The 18,723-nt window shown below is 45.9% G+C and overlaps 1 protein-coding gene across 1 annotated transcript in view; it reads left to right on the plus strand.

Moving 5' to 3' along the window:
- Nucleotides 1-18,723, plus strand: part of LOC310774948 (glycine receptor subunit beta-like) — a gene marked incomplete at both ends in the record, with an annotated part of 179,746 nt that overhangs the window by 97,826 nt on the left and 63,197 nt on the right. The window contains 2 exons of the mRNA XM_083635038.1: nt 4,848-5,074; nt 11,104-11,186. Of these exons, the coding sequence (XP_083491164.1) occupies nt 4,848-5,074; nt 11,104-11,186 (310 nt within the window). The remainder of the gene's footprint in view (nt 1-4,847; nt 5,075-11,103; nt 11,187-18,723) is intronic.

The raw sequence follows: 18,723 nt of genomic DNA on the forward strand, positions 1-18,723 counted from the left end.
GCAGGCAGCGATTGAGCTTCCCAATGAGACGGTCGACAGTCCTCTCCAACTCGTTAACCCTCTTGGAGACACACTGCCACTCCTGGGTCCTGCAGGGAGCGCTACCCAACCGTACAGATCTTTCGGCTGGACACGTAGAGTCTTGATCCACTGAGAGTACCACGGGCCGGCGAGCGGTGGGACCACTTACTGGACGCCGGGAGCAGGAGGAGAGGTAATGCCCGGCTCGACCACAGTACAGGCAGCTCCGGGTGTCCAAACGGCGCTGCCTCTCCTCTGGTGTGATGCGAACCCTGCCGGTCAGATCACGGTACAGATGGCTGCTGGGACTCGAATGTGGCTGCCCCTGCTCTGGGATGACGCGAACTCCCCCCCAGAATATGCCCTTAGCAGCTGGAGGCGGCCGAGAGGCAGAGCTAGAAGCAACGACCGCTGTGGGCGGGGGAGTAGCAGGTCTGGAAACCTCCGGAACGGCGGTGCGCTCGGAAGCTGGGGCTTCGAGACGATCTAGCCGGCCAATCAAGAGGGCGTGCCGATCAGCGGCTGCGGAAGCCAGAGCCTGGATTGCTTTTTCCTGGTGGGCAATCAGGCGTCTTGACTCAAGTGCGAGGTCTTGCAGAGGCTGCGGGGTGACACCCTGGGGGCCTAGCCCTTCGAGACGATCTAGCCTTCTATCGAGACGATCTAGCCTTCGATCTAGGTGCTTAAGTATGATATGGAAGTCTCCGAACGTGATAGGACGAGTGGAGACATCAGGATGAGTGAAGGTATCAGGATGAGTGGAGATATCCAGCTGACCGCCTGGTGGGTCAGCTGAAGCGACCGGCCGGGTAACTGGCGTTGGGGCGACTGATCGCCCAGAAGCTGGGGCAGGAGGGGCAGGGGGGGCAGGAGACTGCGGAATGACGCCCTGGGGGCCTAGCCCGTTGAGACGATCCAGCCGGCCAACCAGGAGGGCGTGCCGATCATCGGCTTGGGAAGCCTTGAAAGCTACGTCCCGAAGGATGTCATCGAGGAGCGCCTGCTCCCGTTGCATCTCCGCGAGTCGCGCGCCCAGGCCAGAAATAGTAGAAATCAGTGCTGTTTGGAAGGTGTCGTCTGGTGGACCACCTGACGTGGCCGGCGGGAAAACTGGGGTCTCGGGAGCTTCCTCCTTGACCGGCGGAAGTGTGTCCGCTAGATCCGCTTTAGAGTGATTGGGGGCCTCCTCCTTGATTGGGGTGAGAAATTTGCCCGCTAGATCCATTTTTGAGTGATTCATACTGTCAGGATCGGAGTTAGACGTGTGGATCTATTCGCGGGTAGTTGACGACCACGGGAAACTTGGTAGGTCTGGAGAAGCTGGGGTGCTGTGGAACTTGGTAGCTAGAAAGCTGGGGGCTGCACTGTTCGAGGTTTTGGGAACGGTTGCAGAGGGATTGCAGAAGTTGCTGGTTGCAGGAGTTGCAGATTGCAGACGTTGCAGAGATGGGTATGATCCTAGTTTAGATTATGAATCACTGGCCAGAGCCTGCCGGAACAGGCCTTTATAGATCCGAGCATGACACCACCTGTGCTATGACATCATACCGTTTGTGACATCATCAGAGACATGACATCACCTGTGCTATGACATCACTAGCGAAAGGCATGAAAGACACTTATGAACCATGACATCATCAGTGATCGATGACATCATAGTCGGAATGATGACGTCAAAGTAGGAATGATGACGTCATCCTAACAGAGAGGTGGTCAATTTTGTGGCAGCCTGTGACGTATGTGCCCGGCAGAAAACTTCACACCGCTCTCCGGCAGGATTGTTATGCCCGCTGTCTGTCCCGAGGCGGCCTTGGTCACACATCTCATTGGACTTTATCACAGGGTTACCTAAATCAGGAGGGAAAATGGCCATATTAGTAGTAGTGGACAGATTTTCCAAGGGGGCGCGCTTTATTGCGCTAACAAAGCTTCCCTCTGCACAGGAGACGGCTGTATTAATCATGAACAATGTTTTCCGTTTCTATGGTCTTCCCTGTGATATAGTGTCAGATCGAGGCCCGCAGTTCACCGCCCGGTTCTGGAAGGCCTTTTGCTCGCTGCTGGGAGCTACAGCCAGCCTCTCCTCGGGGTTCCATCCTCAATCTAACGGACAGACGGAGCGAGTGAACCAGGAGCTGGAGGGCATGCTACGCTGTCGGGCCGCCGAGGATCCCACATCATGGCACTCGCATCTCATGTGGGCTGCGTATGCCCACAATTCTCTCCAATCTTCCTCCACAGGAATGTCACCGTTTCAGTGCCAACTGGGCTACCAGCCCCCACTGTTTCCAGACCAAGAACAGGACGTGGGGGTCCCGGCGGCTGCAGACTTGGTGCGACGGTGCGCACGCACATGGAGGACGGCTCGGGCAGCTCTTTTACGGACCAGAACCAGGCAGGTCGAACAAGCTAACCGACGGCGACGCCCGGCAAATCTTTTTCAACCTGGAGACAAGGTTTGGCTGTCCGCCAAGGACCTTCCCTTAAGGGTGGAAAGCTGTAAGTTAGCTCCACGCTTCGTGGGGCCTTTCGAGGTGGAGGCCCGCGTCGGGACAGTAGCCTACAGGTTAGTGCTGCCAGCCACAATGAAAATTCATCCAGTGTTCCATGTGTCTCTGCTTAAGCCTGTTGTGTTCAGTCCCTTGTCTCCTCCGGTTCCTCCTCCTCCTCCTCCTCGCTGGGTCGACGGTGGTCCAGTATATACGGTACGGCGGATTGTGGGGTCACGCCGTGTGCAACGTAGCATGCAATACCTCGTGGACTGGGAAGGCTATGGTCCAGAAGAGAGATGTTGGGTGCCGGCCCGGCATATCATGGACAAAACATTGATCACAGACTTTAAACGCCAGGAACAAGACGTGGGGTCGCCAGGTGGCACAGGAGCGGAGCAGGCCGTGGTGCTGAAATGGCCGGAGGACGAGTGACTCGGGCACGTGGAGTGTGTCCCGTCGCTGTCCGAGGTGCTGACCTGCCTTCCCGCGTCAGGAACAATGGCGGGAGACGGGGCAGCGCCAGAGCCAATGGAGGGACAGAGACAATAATTCAATAACCCCACTGATTGTGTGATGTTCTGCACCTGGTCAACTGCCTATTTAAACACGTGTCATTTCAGACCCAGTTGCTGATTATTGTCGTGTGCTGCTGTGGTCCTGGCCTGCTCTGAGTTCCTCCCGTGTCCGTTGGATATTCTACTCCTTGTGACTGCTCTTGTCGACACTGCTTGTGTTGTGCTTTGGACAATTACCTTCAAGTTAGCTAAGTTTAGTTGGCTCCACAGCCCTGTTTATGTCAGTGTATTCTGCAGCCGTTGTGGCAAACCTTTGTTGTTTATTTTGATCAAGTCAAGTAAAAAGACTTTAAACTGCTTTTTGACTCCGTGTCTCTACCTTTGGGTCCACACACACGCACAGCCTTACAATTGGTTTATGAAGTAGCTGCGATACTGTTTGGCTGTGACGCTGCACGTTCACAACCTGACAGCTGATCTCTGCATGAGAGACACCAGTGGATAGGCTACTAATACAGTATAGTCAAGCGGCTGAACTAAGCACTATAGGCTATCACTACCAGTAATATTGAAAGGCCAAAACAAATAACGTTAACGATACAGATCCTGACCAACAACGTGTGTGTTGCTGGCAGAAAACAGGCAGAATTACTGGCAGATCACGTTAGTTATCGCGTGGCTTTGAACCTAATGCTATTGGAGAGAGAGAAACACAGCAGCAGCATGGATGTAATGGAAGCGACTTCATGCAAATAGGCGAGTTGAATTCACAGTTGAAGACCTGTTCATTACTCGCATTGGGTTGAAAACAGGAAAGAATGTGAAAAAATTTTCACAACACAAATGACTTCTGCTGAATCTGCTCCTAGTCCGCCTCCCCAGTCTGAACTGCACCTGGGGATACTTAGGGCGCGCTTGTTCAACAACGCCTGCACCTCCCCCGAGCGTTACGTTGAGTGGAATTGGCCTTTTTTATGATTAAATCTGCAAATTTGTAATTCAAACAGGTAATTAATGACGATGGTCCGATGTAGAAGGCTCAGAGGTCCGCCTCCCCTCCGCTATACTGCTGCTCTAACATACTTGGGTGCACTTGTTTAATGCCGCCCGCGCCCTGCGCGTCACGTTGAGCAGTTTGCCTTTTTTATTATTCAATCTGCAATGCAAAGCATTTTGGTAAAGAAACCGCGTGCAATGTTGTTATGGTCAAACTTCCCCCACTTCACTATATCACGCAGTATTTGCGAGGGGTTTATATACACCCCATGGCTGTATGTGTAAAAAGTTATAGCTTTCTGGGAAATATCCAAACAGCTGGTGTTTGAACATTAACCTTAACATGAATTGAAACTCACTCACCTTGAATTCTTGTAACGTTACAAGTCACAATGTCTGTCTTTGAGGTGCTTCAAAGTTGTAAATGTTTGGAATGAATGTGCAGTGGCACAGGTGACTTCCGCCTGCAGCGACTGCTCACACGTGCCACCTGGTGGCTCTTTTGCGCACTGCAGCTGTTGGTGAAAAAAGGAGGGGGGGAATTCCCCCTAATTACTCCGGGAGGCCGCAGCCGGCCGCTGCAACGCCGCAGCGTCTCGTCTCGCTGGTTATGCAGACCTCTGTAGGGTTGAGGGAACATAACGTTGAGTGAACATAGGGATGAGGGAACATGGGCTGAGGGAGCATAGAGTTGAGTGAACATAGGCACAATCCCAGTACTATTAGCAGCAGCCATAGCAGTAGTAGTACAGTAGCAGCCTCAGCAGTATAAATAACAGTTCTAGCAGTAGCAGTAATAGTAGTATTTTGGCTCTCTCTGCAGGAGTACAGGATCAATATATTTCTTCGTCAGCGGTGGAACGACCCTCGTCTTCGTCTGCCTACAGACTTTAAGAATGATGCACTGACCGTGGACCCTAAGATGTTCCAGTGTCTGTGGAAGCCTGACCTGTTCTTCGCCAACGAGAAGACGGCCAACTTCCACGATGTTACGCAGGACAACATCCTGCTGTTCATCTTCAGGAACGGAGACATCCTGATCAGTATGAGGTAGCCTACACACACACACATGCATGCACACACACGCACACAACACACAAATACACACACATGCACAAACATGCATGCACACACACGCACGGACACACAAATACACGGACACACAAGCACACACACACACACACACACACACACACACACACACACACACACACACACACACTATATTTGTGCTGTATTACAACAGATACATTTCTAACTCACTGTTGTCATTTGAAGTTGGCTGGCCTTTAGGATTGAGAGGGGAAATGCATTGATTATATTGAGCCTGTCTATAAGGGTCCCTGTAAATGTAGTGTTAGCTGGTGACAGGACTGGTTAGTTTAGTTATTTTGTTGATTCTGCTATTTTAACTGAAAGTGAATGACATTTGTAAATAAAGTACCGCAAATCTACTGGACTATAGAAGGCCCTAAGGATTTGTCCTTAGGGCCTTCTATAGTCCAGTAGATTTGCGGTCACATATCCCACAATGACATACAGAAGTAGGTAGCAGGCAGGTTTACCACCAGTTTAACAAGTTGACTCTCTCACTTCATCGATTTTGTTTCCAGGAATGGGAAGGGGGAGAGCACCGCTTTCAAACAGCGAGTGAGGAGACAAAAAAATGATTGGGTCAGAAGCGAGTCAGTCCAGGTTTTGACAACAAGATTCAGGAAAGAGACCATAGCATTATTTTATGTCTGAAGGAAATCTCCACATAGCACATTAGCTTCAGGATTGTTATTTTTATGAATGTTTTTTGTTCTCAGCGCTCCATCTCAATAAGACTACCTGAATAAATAAAGGAAAAATGAACATGAGCCAAATCAAAATTCACTCATCAACTCCTCACTCCCATGTCAACATGAAATGCTATTGAAGTTGGTATGAGTTAGCCCCTGCATTCCATCTCAGCCTTCTGCTAAAATTATGGGAATGTCTTTCTTTGTTATTTGCTAATGTCTGGCCGCAGATCAAGCCAGCAGCGTTGGCGGCGAAAGCAAACAAATCTGTCCATGTGCTATTAGCCTAAGTGCTCTATTTTCCTCTGAGACTTTTCTTTTTTTGATTTGGAATTGATAGCTAGCCTAGCTAGTAGGGGTGTCACGATATTTCGTCGCACGATATATCGCGATATCGAAACGTCACGATATCGATATCGTCAGAAAAAAATGATATCGTTGCTCCTGAATAATAATAGAACAAATTTAGCAGAATCAACACGCATGAGTGAGGGGGTAGACTACTACTGGCATGGCAAAACAGCTCAAGGGGTACATAAGATTACATAAGTTTAGGGACCATTGAGCATGAGTTATTTAAGAAATAGATTGTATACTTTATTTTTCTTTCACCATGCAACCAACATTTAGTTTGTGACAGTGTGACACATTCTATTGCAAGAGAAGCATTATCTTCCATGTTGTTTTCTAGTTATTATAATAACAATTTCCAAAAACAGCATTTGTTTTGTATTTTGTGTATTTCAAATGAAAGACTATTTTTCCAGTATTTTCCCAGGGCTCCCTTGAAAAGAGGTTTCGATTTCAACGGGACTCACATGGTTAAATAAATATTAGTTTAGGTTTAGGTTAGATAAATAAATACATAAAATTATTTACTTTTGTTAAAAAAAAGATTGTTAAAATATCATATCGTATCGTTATCGTGAACCCAATATCGTGTATCGTATCGTATCGTGAAATTAGTGTATCGTGACACCCCTACTAGCTAGGGAAACTCAAGACTGCAAATGAGGTTTGTCAACATTTTGAATTAAGGCTGTGGCAAAAATTTTGAGTTAAGGGTGCATAGATATAAATTTAGAGTTAAGGGTGCATAGATACATATTTAGAGTTAAGGGTGCATAGATACAGTATATGACGCAAATTGTAGTTGACTGAAATGTTTTCGAGTCCGACTCGAGTCCAATTTTCAGGACTTTGCTGTGTGTCCATGGGGAAGAGTTGAGATCCAGAGGACAAGGAAGTTGGAGACAAGAACTTGGACCTCTCAGTTGATGAAGACAGGGTTCTTGTTATAAAGTTCCTGCTTGTTTAGGTGGACCTCTCCGCAGGTGGCGCATGCACGTGCACCCCCGAACAATTAATCAGATGGGAGTGAGCGCTGATGTTCATTATGTCATAATATCCTATTGAGACATGAGAATGCGCCCACCTGCCAGTCTGCCCTTTTCTTGCCGTCCGTTGCAACAAAACGGCATAATTCTCAGATGATTTTCAATGTAGCGGTCTCTTTCTTTCTTTCTCTCTCACCCCCTCTCCCTTAGTCTCTTAGAACAGACGAGTTGGCTTCCGCAATTTTCAAATGCTTCCGCCATACCGTCTGTACTTCGTGAGGGAGAATCATGCACCAACCGGAATGGGAAGTAGAAAGGCGGGTTTTCCGCTCATTAGTCCAATCAGAATCGCAGAAAGGCGGGTCTTCCGCTCATTAGTCCAATCAAAATCCAATATGCCGCATTTTTCGTGGACACACGTGTCGTGATTGGTCGGATTCCGTCGAACTTCTTTCCTGTCTGAAGGTTTTTTCCCAACTTCCTTGTGCATGTTCTGGGGGTGTAACGTACAGACTGTATATAGCTGCATTCGTCGGATGTAGATGAGACTACCTCTCCCTCTCTCTCTCAATCTCTCATGAACATAACGTTTTTGATCATTCAATAATTCCATTAGGCTATCTGTACCGCATGGCAATGACACGGAGATCTGATTCATGATCCGATGTGTATTCCAATTCCCACATTACTGTACAATATGACAATATGGAAAGTAGACCATTTAGAAACCAGGCTGGAAGAAAAAGGACGTTAACCCACACTCTCTCTCTCTCTGCGTGTGTGTAGTCTGTGTGTGCTTGCTCGTCTCTCTCCCTCTCTGGTTTTTAGACACACCTGGCTGGACAGCCAACACCATCATCAATCAGCATACCATTAGAGGCATATAATATGACAACTTCAAATGTTTGTCAAAAAAGCGGATAATTGATGTTTTTCATGTGATTTTTTTCTTATTGGAAAGTTACTTATTTGTAGGCTGCAAATCCTATTTTACTCAATGACCCTAAATGCCCTAAAAGAATGTGTGATACCGAAAGCCAAATGGCCTTGGCTTGGACCTAAAATTATCCAATTCCAAACCTGCAGACTCAATTTTGAGGACTCGGACTCTTCTTTGGTGACTAAGACTCAGACCGAAGATATACAACTACAACACTGCCCTGTGCTAAACCATTTTTTACAGCTCCAAAAACAGCAGAAAATGTCCATCATATTTCTCAAAGCCAAATGATTAAACTGTGTGTGTCACAGTCCAATTTTACCTCATTATTAGATAAATTGTCCCCATGACAAAGATGTGTTCTACAATTTGCCAACAGTCACCCAGCAAATGCTGTCTGAAATATTGTAAAACACAAGAATGTTTGAACGACCCAATAACGTGGTAAATATGACTGGGACAGTCATTTAACATGATGCCAAGAAGATTGTTTAACATTGGTGTCATTGTTTAACTTAAATGACATGCAAAAAGGTGGGTCTACACTGCTTGGTTTAAAATAGTCACAACTTTTTTTTACTGTTTTGTTGACATTCAGTTATTTATTAGTTATTTATGAGCAGAAGTACTTATGTTATGACAGATGAATGAAGCATTCTGGAGCACATGGTCAATTTAAGCCATATAGGTGCAAATAAACAGACTGACGTTTGGACACTGTAAGTGTGTGTGTGTGTGTGTGTGGGGGGGGGGGGGGGGGGGGGTTAGAAAAAAAGAAGTACAAGTTTACGAAGAGCATTGGAAGGCACCATGGGCCCTATCTTCCGACAGGCGCTATCCCCTAATAGCGCTTGCGCACCTGTTTGCGCGTGCCTTAAGGCAGGGAAGATAGCAGTCCGGCTTGCGCAAATCCGCCAGGTGTTATGCCAAGTTTTGCACCCCAGCGCCGACAGCATCCCCACCTGACGGGAGCATATTGTAATGATTTATACAGAAATGTAACAGTCTGGTAGACATGACCTCCCTGATTTCTAAGTTAAAACAGCCCCGAAATATGTGGGGATGCAATTCTCGCCGGGGATGCGGAAAGGTTCACAGCACGTGTCGCAGACGCAAATTAGAGCCGTGCCAAAATCAGTTTGCGCCAGAACGCTCACCGCACATCAGCTATCACAGTGGAGAGTTGAGGACTGAATGTGCCAATTAAGTAACAAGGGATGATTAGGTGGCCATGATTGAAGTAAGGCCTTTTTAGGAATTTAGCCAGGGCACCGGGCAATGCTGGGTATTACGTCAATCAAAACAATCAATCAGATTCCCATGACTGTGCAAGGCATGCAATATGCTGTAATTCTCTCCATGCGTAATAGAGTGTACTCACTCGTGCGAGGACAGAGAGAGCTTATTGACAGATCGTCTGTGGTGCCAACGACCCTCTGGGTTATGAAGGTAAATAGCTTATGTCCATTGTCCAACAAGTTTTCTCAATTAATTTCCCTCTTTGCGATGTGATAAAAGTTTCTCAGTGAAGTATAGTTGATTGCCTCACTGAATTATCTGCTAATACCCAATTTTAGCAGCATAATTTGATGTATTGGCGTGGCAAGTGTGTGCGTAATGACATATTCAAAGGGAATTCTACTTTGCACTGCGCTGCACGTAAGAGGTCCTTTTCAAAGCTCTTAGTGCAAAGTAATTGCGCGCTGCTGATGACAGCATAATGCCATATATCACCACATTTTAGCGCTGAAACGCTTGCTTTGGCATGTGGCAGCCAATGCCCAGTACAATTATCACAGGCATGCGCTTGTGTCTGCCCCCTATTTGCATTGCGCACGGCGTTAAACGAGCGCAAGCGCTAAATTAGCGCTTTTGGTAAGATAGGGCCCCAAGAGTCTTGCGCCAGATCAATGTAAGGTGTAAGGCTTTGGGGAAAACCTACGAGATCATTAGGTAAACATTGGACTTTTGCATTGGACTTTTGGACCCACAGTGCACTCATCTGGCTATAAAGATGTGGATTATGCAGCAAAAGCGGTTTGGAACAATAGGTGGACGTATGATGTGTTTTAGAGCTGTAAACAGGCCTTTTAACTGAACTAGTTTAGCAGAAGGTAGTCTGAACACCAGACTCATGAGAGTTCTTACGCTGACACTACATTACTGCATGCTGCAGATCTCATTTATGTAGTATGCGGAGCGCAGCGATTCAATGTAATATTTGAGTCTGGGGAGAGACTAAGGAGAAGGCTGAGAACTGGCTGTGTTTGGTGTCCTACAACTGACAGGAGGGGGCGCTCACAAGTCAACTATCACTTTAATGAAGCCATTTATTTTATTTTATTTTATTTTTTCGATTTCCCCTCCATTTTCTCACCAATTGTACTTGGCCAATTTCCCTCTGCTGCCCTGGTCACTGCTCCACCCTCTGCCGATCTGGGGAGAGCTGTAGACTGACACCATGCTTCCTCCGACACATGCACAGTAGCCAGCCGCTTCTTTTCCCCTGACTGGAAGCTTCACCGGTAGGACATAGCACGTGGGAAGATCACGCTATTCCCAGCAGTTCCCTTCCCCCCGAACAGGCCCCCTGACCGACCAGAGGAGGCGCTAGTGCAGCGACCAGGACAAATACCCTCTATCCGGCTTCTCACCCGCAGACACCAGCCAATCGTGCCAGACCAAGCCAGAGGTAACACGAGGATGCGAACCTGCGTCCCTCGCGTTGGTAGGCAGGGAATCTATCGCTACACTACCCGGACGCATAATGAAGCTATTTTAATCTCTCTTCTGCTGAACCGTGTGTGTGTGTGTGTGTGTGTGTGTGTGTGTGTGTGTGTGTGTATGTGTGTGTGTGTGTGTGTGTGTGTGTGTGTGTGTGTCTGTGTGTGTGTGTGTGTGTGCGCGTGCGTGTGCATTTGTCTGTGTGCATGCCCATGTGTGTGTGTGCGTGCGTGTGCATGCACGTGTGTGTCCGCACGCGCGTGTGCATGTGCGTGTGTCTGTCTGTGTATGTAGGCTGTCGGTTACTCTGTCTTGTCCTCTGGATCTCCAACTCTTCCCCATGGACACACAGCACTGTAAGATGCAGCTGGAGAGCTGTGAGTACACGCACACACGCACACACATACACACACACACACACACACACACACACACACACACACACACACAGTGTGGGTTAGTTGTTTCACTCCATGTACTTCTAGCCTAACTTCTAGCCTAACCTGGTAAGCCATCCTGACCTCACCTTCTGTTTCGTTCTGTGGATCAGTCTGGCTTCTGCTGCTGACCTGCCTTGTAGTTGACAACGTAACCGTCCAATCAGGGACCCTGCCTCATAGTTGACAATGTAACCGGCCAATCAGGGATGCTGCTGGCAAAACACTATGGCGTCTCCCGAAGCAACAAGCAGTACCCTTAATGTTATTAGAGTAAACAGCAATAAGTGCAGTTATTGCAGTCAAAGACTCAATAACAACAATTAAACAAGAACAAGAGTCTGCACCAGTGGAGTTTCTTGGCACAAAATATGTTTTCGCCGTTCTTCCGAGTGGATTTGGATGTGGATGTAGGATGTGAGGTCACAATATCAGGATGGTTTTTACCGGGCTAATGTACGTCCAACTATTAGGAATAATTTACCATGTTCACACTGTGAGCAACACAATTGGCCCCCAATAGTGAGTCGACCTACAGTGAGTGGCTGGTGGGGGAGAGTCATGCTGTAACCAGGAAGTAGCCTTGCAGTGGACTGAGGTAAAAAGTAATGTTCACATTCATCAATTTTAGAGCCATTATTGTGAAAATTGAACGTTTCACGCTGTGGACCAACATTGATATTTCACAATTATTGTCTGGGGCCCGGTGCCAAGATGCAGGAAACACGGGTAGACTCAGCGGTCAACCACAGCTTGGTTAATGTTAGGGTTCTCGTTTGGGGTAGAGTTTTCAATTTCAGCTGAGCCCGACCGGGTAATAATCACACACAAACATCACAGACATGAGCAGTGGGCAATCAGTGCTGTCCATCTTCCTGATTCAACAATTGTCAAGACTTTCTCTAAGTTTGTTCAAATGTAGCTATTTATTTTATTCATCCATCCATCCATCCATCCAATATCTCCCGTTTGTTGTTCAGCCTAAGGGTTAACTATAGGGCAAATGTTAAAGCACCAAATCACAAAAAATTCACACAAGAGAGTCCCGCACACTGTCCCACACAATTTAGTTTGAAAAAGGTCTGAGACCGAAACGTTACAATTAAATTTATTTTTGCAAGTTTGGACAGTGTGCGGGACTCTCTTTATTTTTGTGTGAATTATATCCTTGTCCTACGCACCTGCCCCAAGAGAGATGTGCGGAGTTTTCCTTCGAATGTAAAGCACCAAATCACACCATCTCTCTTGACCAATGGGAGAGGAGAGGTGGGAAGATGGGGGAGTGGCATGCTATCAATTAGCCATAACAGAGAAGAGAAGAAGATGACAATGTGAAGATGGAAGTGACAATAAAAAGTTAGCCACATGGGAATATACTCTGGTCTCTCAGGAGGAGAGGAAGTCAGATGTATGGAAGAATTTAGACTTGGCCATCGACTTGGACAGCAACACGGCAGGCTACAGCAGCCTCTTATTTTATTTCTCGTTTTAGGCTTAAAACATAAAACAGCAGTCTGTAATTGTATTTCTCTTGTTTTATTTAGCTAATTGTTTATTACTTAATTATTACATATTTAATTGTTATTATTGTTGTTGTTGTTATTGTTGTTATTATTATTATTATCATTATCATCATTGTTGTTGTTGTTGCTTGTTTATTTAGGTTATTTATTATTATTTCTAAGTTTATTCAGCCTATTTAATACTTGTGCAAGTTTGAAGGCTATGATTGTTAGTTATATATATCTTTAGTAAAGTGTTTGAGTTGAAGTTAAACACGCAAACTACACAACAATAAAATAGTTGAATCTCAATATGCAACACAGTCTCACAGACAATTGTAAACATTTTGGACCAACATTGGTATATGTTACAATTTCAGCTTCAAAATTGTAAAATGGTAACGTTCTGAGATTTTAGGTTTAGAGTTAGGGTATGGGAGGGGTTAGAAAACGGAAAGTCTCCGGAAACCACACCCTCCCCAGTATAAGCGTACCTTAACATTTTACAATTTCGGAGCCGAAATTGTAACATAGCAACGATGGTCCAAAAACCTTGCTTTTTTACAATTTTTTGGGAGATCGGGTTGCAATGTAATAATTTGCTAAATTCACAACACATTTTTACCAAACTAGGCATATCTTGCCCGCCCTGCAGCTCGCAAGATGGCCCTGCAGCTCGCATATGCAGCTCGGGCGCCTGCACGGCCTCGCTTGCTCTTATGACATCACTGATGATGTCATCAGTGGTCTTATGTCATGACTATGACAAAAAATGTAAACAAACAAACATTGCATATACTCCACTTTAATCTTTGTTTTTTATGTTTAAATTTAATTTATTGTTATTTAATTTATTTTCCAAAATACTCAGTGCAGTCTGCCCTGCAGGGCAGGCGGCAGCTGCTTTCCACAGGCCATGCCAGGTGCGCCACTTGCTCGCATCTCTCTCTCTCTCTCTCTCTCTCTCTCTCTCTCTCTCTCTCTGTCTCTCTCTCTCTTTCTGACTGTCTCTTTGTTCCTCATTGTGACATTGTGCTATTTGAGCCATTTGTTGTTGTTGTTGTTTGTTTTTTCAGGTTTTTTCTCTGGCTTGGCCTCTTACTGTGTGATGATCTAGGGCGATCCGGGCTCGGGCTTCAACCCGGGGAGGTTCGAATTTCCAGGCTGGTTGAGAGCTCTAGTTTGGGGGTAAAAATGGGACACATCAGGATTCAAACTGGCTCTGTTTCGATTAGGAAGTTGCGAGTTACGGGGACGCTTCTGATCCAGCCATCCCATCACTTCTCCCTTACTCCAATATCCCTTACTCGTCAGAGGCCTACTTCAATATCCCTTACTCGTCAGAGGCCTACTTCAATACCCCTTACTCATCAGAGGCCTACTTCAATACCCCTTACTCATCAGAGGCCTACTTCAATACCCCTTACTCATCAGAGACCTACTTCGATACCCCTTACTCATCAGAGGCCTACTTCGATACCCCTTACTCATCAGAGGCTTACTTCAATATCTCTTACTAGAGGCCTACTTCAATATATCTTACTCGTCAGAGGCCTACTTCAATACCCCTTACTCGTCAGAGGTCTACTTCGATACCCCTTACTCATCAGAGGCCTACTTCGATACCCCTTACTCATCAGAGGCTTACTTCAATATCTCTTACTAGAGGCCTACTTCAATATATCTTACTCGTCAGAGGCCTACTTCAATACCCCTTACTCGTACACTTAATTGATCTACACCCACACTACTTACAACTTTTTTTCTTCAGGTATCTCTGTTTTTGTAGCCTGGTTATTTTTTTTAGACCTCCAGATGGGCATTTAGGATGTAACTGTGGAGCCTTTCTTTGCATCTCTGTCAATCATTCTGAGTGAAAATATGTGTTGTCGTGTTTTGGGTTTCTGGTGCTGGGGTTTAGTTAGCCTTTTGTTATAGGCCACATTTAGACGACAACAGTCTCTGCATAAAACGGCAAAGTGCTGTTGCATTCTGGCCTTTGGTTTATACAGCAGCGTTGTGATAGCGATTCGTGTGCAGACCAGAGCCACAATGTAACAGTGCATGCATGACCCAGTGCCGGAAATCGCTTGGAGTCACTGTTGATGTATGGAAGAATTTAGACTTGGCCATCGACTTGGACAGCAACACGGCAGGCTACAGCAGCCTCTTATTTTATTTCTCGTTTTAGGCTTAAAACATAAAACAGCAGTCTGTAATTGTATTTCTCTTGTTTTATTTAGCTAATTGTTTATTACTTAATTATTACATATTTAATTGTTATTATTGTTGTTGTTGTTATCATTGTTGTTATTATTATTATTATCATTATCATCATTGTTGTTGTTGTTGCTTGTTTATTTAGGTTATTTATTATTATTTCTAAGTTTATTCAGCCTATTTAATACTTGTGCAAGTTTGAAGGCTATGATTGTTAGTTATATATATCTTTAGTAAAGTGTTTGAGTTGAAGTTAAACACGCAAACTACACAACAATAAAATAGTTGAATCTCAATATGCAACACAGTCTCACAGACAATTGTAAACATTTTGGACCAACATTGGTATATGTTACAATTTCAGCTTCAAAATTGTAAAATGGTAACGTTCTGAGATTTTAGGTTTAGAGTTAGGGTATGGGAGGGGTTAGAAAACGGAAAGTCTCCGGAAACCACACCCTCCCCAGTATAAGCGTACCTTAACATTTTACAATTTCGGAGCCGAAATTGTAACATAGCAACGATGGTCCAAAAACCTTGCTTTTTTACAATTTTTTGGGAGATCGGGTTGCAATGTAATAATTTGCTAAATTCACAACACATTTTTACCAAACTAGGCATATCTTGCCCGCCCTGCAGCTCGCAAGATGGCCCTGCAGCTCGCATATGCAGCTCGGGCGCCTGCACGGCCTCGCTTGCTCTTATGACATCACTGATGATGTCATCAGTGGTCTTATGTCATGACTATGACAAAAAATGTAAACAAACAAACATTGCATATACTCCACTTTAATCTTTGTTTTTTATGTTTAAATTTAATTTATTGTTATTTAATTTATTTTCCAAAATACTCAGTGCAGTCTGCCCTGCAGGGCAGGCGGCAGCTGCTTTCCACAGGCCATGCCAGGTGCGCCACTTGCTCGCATCTCTCTCTCTCTCTCTCTCTCTCTCTCTCTCTCTGTCTCTCTCTCTCTTTCTGACTGTCTCTTTGTTCCTCATTGTGACATTGTGCTATTTGAGCCATTTGTTGTTGTTGTTGTTTGTTTTTTCAGGTTTTTTCTCTGGCTTGGCCTCTTACTGTGTGATGATCTAGGGCGATCCGGGCTCGGGCTTCAACCCGGGGAGGTTCAAATTTCCAGGCTGGTTGAGAGCTCTAGTTTGGGGGTAAAAATGGGACACATCAGGATTCAAACTGGCTCTGTTTCGATTAGGAAGTTGCGAGTTACGGGGACGCTTCTGATCCAGCCATCCCATCACTTCTCCCTTACTCCAATATCCCTTACTCGTCAGAGGCCTACTTCAATATCCCTTACTCGTCAGAGGCCTACTTCAATACCCCTTACTCATCAGAGGCCTACTTCAATACCCCTTACTCATCAGAGGCCTACTTCAATACCCCTTACTCATCAGAGACCTACTTCGATACCCCTTACTCATCAGAGGCCTACTTCGATACCCCTTACTCATCAGAGGCTTACTTCAATATCTCTTACTAGAGGCCTACTTCAATATATCTTACTCGTCAGAGGCCTACTTCAATACCCCTTACTCGTCAGAGGTCTACTTCGATACCCCTTACTCATCAGAGGCCTACTTCGATACCCCTTACTCATCAGAGGCTTACTTCAATATCTCTTACTAGAGGCCTACTTCAATATATCTTACTCGTCAGAGGCCTACTTCAATACCCCTTACTCGTACACTTAATTGATCTACACCCACACTACTTACAACTTTTTTTCTTCAGGTATCTCTGTTTTTGTAGCCTGGTTATTTTTTTTAGACCTCCAGATGGGCATTTAGGATGTAACTGTGGAGCCTTTCTTTGCATCTCTGTCAATCATTCTGAGTGAAAATATGTGTTGTCGTGTTTTGGGTTTCTGGTGCTGGGGTTTAGTTAGCCTTTTGTTATAGGCCACATTTAGACGACAACAGTCTCTGCATAAAACGGCAAAGTGCTGTTGCATTCTGGCCTTTGGTTTATACAGCAGCGTTGTGATAGCGATTCGTGTGCAGACCAGAGCCACAATGTAACAGTGCATGCATGACCCAGTGCCGGAAATCGCTTGGAGTCACTGTTGCCCATTCATTGTGTATTGGATGCCTCTGTCATTGCCTTCCAAAGCATGCTGGGATACCTGACGATGGACGAGCAATGACAGCGATGAAAGGAGGGGCCAAATTCTAAATTTAAAACGGAAAGACAGCAAGACAGCGACTCCAAACAATTTTTGATGCTGTGGTGTGCATGGTGTGTGTAAGTCAGTAATGGTGATGCACTGCTGCAGATTGGTTGCATTAATTGAGAAATACAAATGCAGTAAAGCCCTATAAAAATACCTGTTTTCTTTGCAACACTTCGGAACAGGAAATCGATGAATCTAGCGGAGTTTGAGGGTCGTTTAACACATTGACTGCCAGCCGTTTTTTTTTTGCTGTAGGTAGCTTTTGCCAAGCCGTTTTTTTGAGGATTCTGGCTCATTTTACAAGAGCCGAGGATTATTTTCTGCTTGGAGTTTGTCAACACAAAGTTCACAAAAGTACTAATAGAATGTGTGCTTTCTCTGTCTAAAAGAGTTAGTTTGTAGAGTTAGTAGTTATGTAGATATTAGCCGTTGAGTACAGCATGGTTTTAGCGTCTGAGAGTGAAAGCTGAGATAATCGCAGTTTTGTGAAATTCAATCAAACAGGCAGAACAGTCACTTTAACCATTTATTTTTGGCATCAGTGAGAGATCAGACATCCAAACAATATAGTTCCGAACGCCCTCTCCTTCAACTCCTCCCTCTGTGGGCGTGTCTAGTGGCTTTCAGCCTGCGTTTGTCACAAGCGAGTGCTCTGCTGCTGGGAGTTTGAGCAGCCTCCCTCCCTGGCAGCGAGTTTGAGCAGCCTCCCTCCCTGGCAACGAGTGTGGATAGGTCTCACTCGTCTCTTGGGTTTGAGAGCCCCGATGAAGCCCCGTGCGACTCTAGGCTTTATGCTGCTCACCCAGTCCATTTCTGGAACCCCCCACCGCAGCAGCGCGAAAGCGTCCCCGCCTACAGTATGAGAATGAGGCTCGTTCGTTTCTGACTGTAAAATCGCCAAGCCATTTCCTTGAGAATGGAGGAAGCAGCCGCGGGAGGCGGCTGCTTTTGGTTGACTTTCTCTCTGTCGGGAGAGGACCGTCGCCACCTAGCTGGTCGGTAAAATAGATTATACACATTCAATACTTCCAATATCTCCATAGGAGACGCGGGGGGCATTGATCCACGTAGCACCGTCAAAAAAAAAAAATCGAATTGTACAATTGTACTTGGCCAATTTCCCCCCTGCTGCCCCGATCACTGCTCCACCCTCTGCTGATCTGGGGAGAGCTGAGACTAGCACCATGCTTCCTCCGAGACAGCCACTTATTTTCAACCTGACAGTGGGAGCTTCACCGGGAGGAGGTATCACGCTATTCCCACCAGTTCCCTTCCCCACAAATAGGTGCCCCAACCGACCAGAGGAGGCGCTAGTCCAGCGACCAGGACAAATACCTTCAATCCAGCTTCCCACCCGCAGACACCAGCCCATCGTGCTTGTATGGACGCCCGAGCAAGCCGGAGGTAACACGAGGATGCAAACATGCACCGCTCATGTTGGTAGGCAGGGAATCTACTGCTACAGTCCCCGATTGCCCTTTTATGCAGGGAGCGTTGTCATGTAAACATGTGCCATAGAATGTGGCCACATGGGTGGAATATCATGTGGAGAACGTTAAACATTTAAAA

This window comes from Poromitra crassiceps, assembly GCF_964638095.1.
Source record: "Poromitra crassiceps genome assembly, chromosome: 4".
Classification (NCBI taxonomy): Eukaryota; Metazoa; Chordata; class Actinopteri; order Beryciformes; family Melamphaidae; genus Poromitra; species Poromitra crassiceps.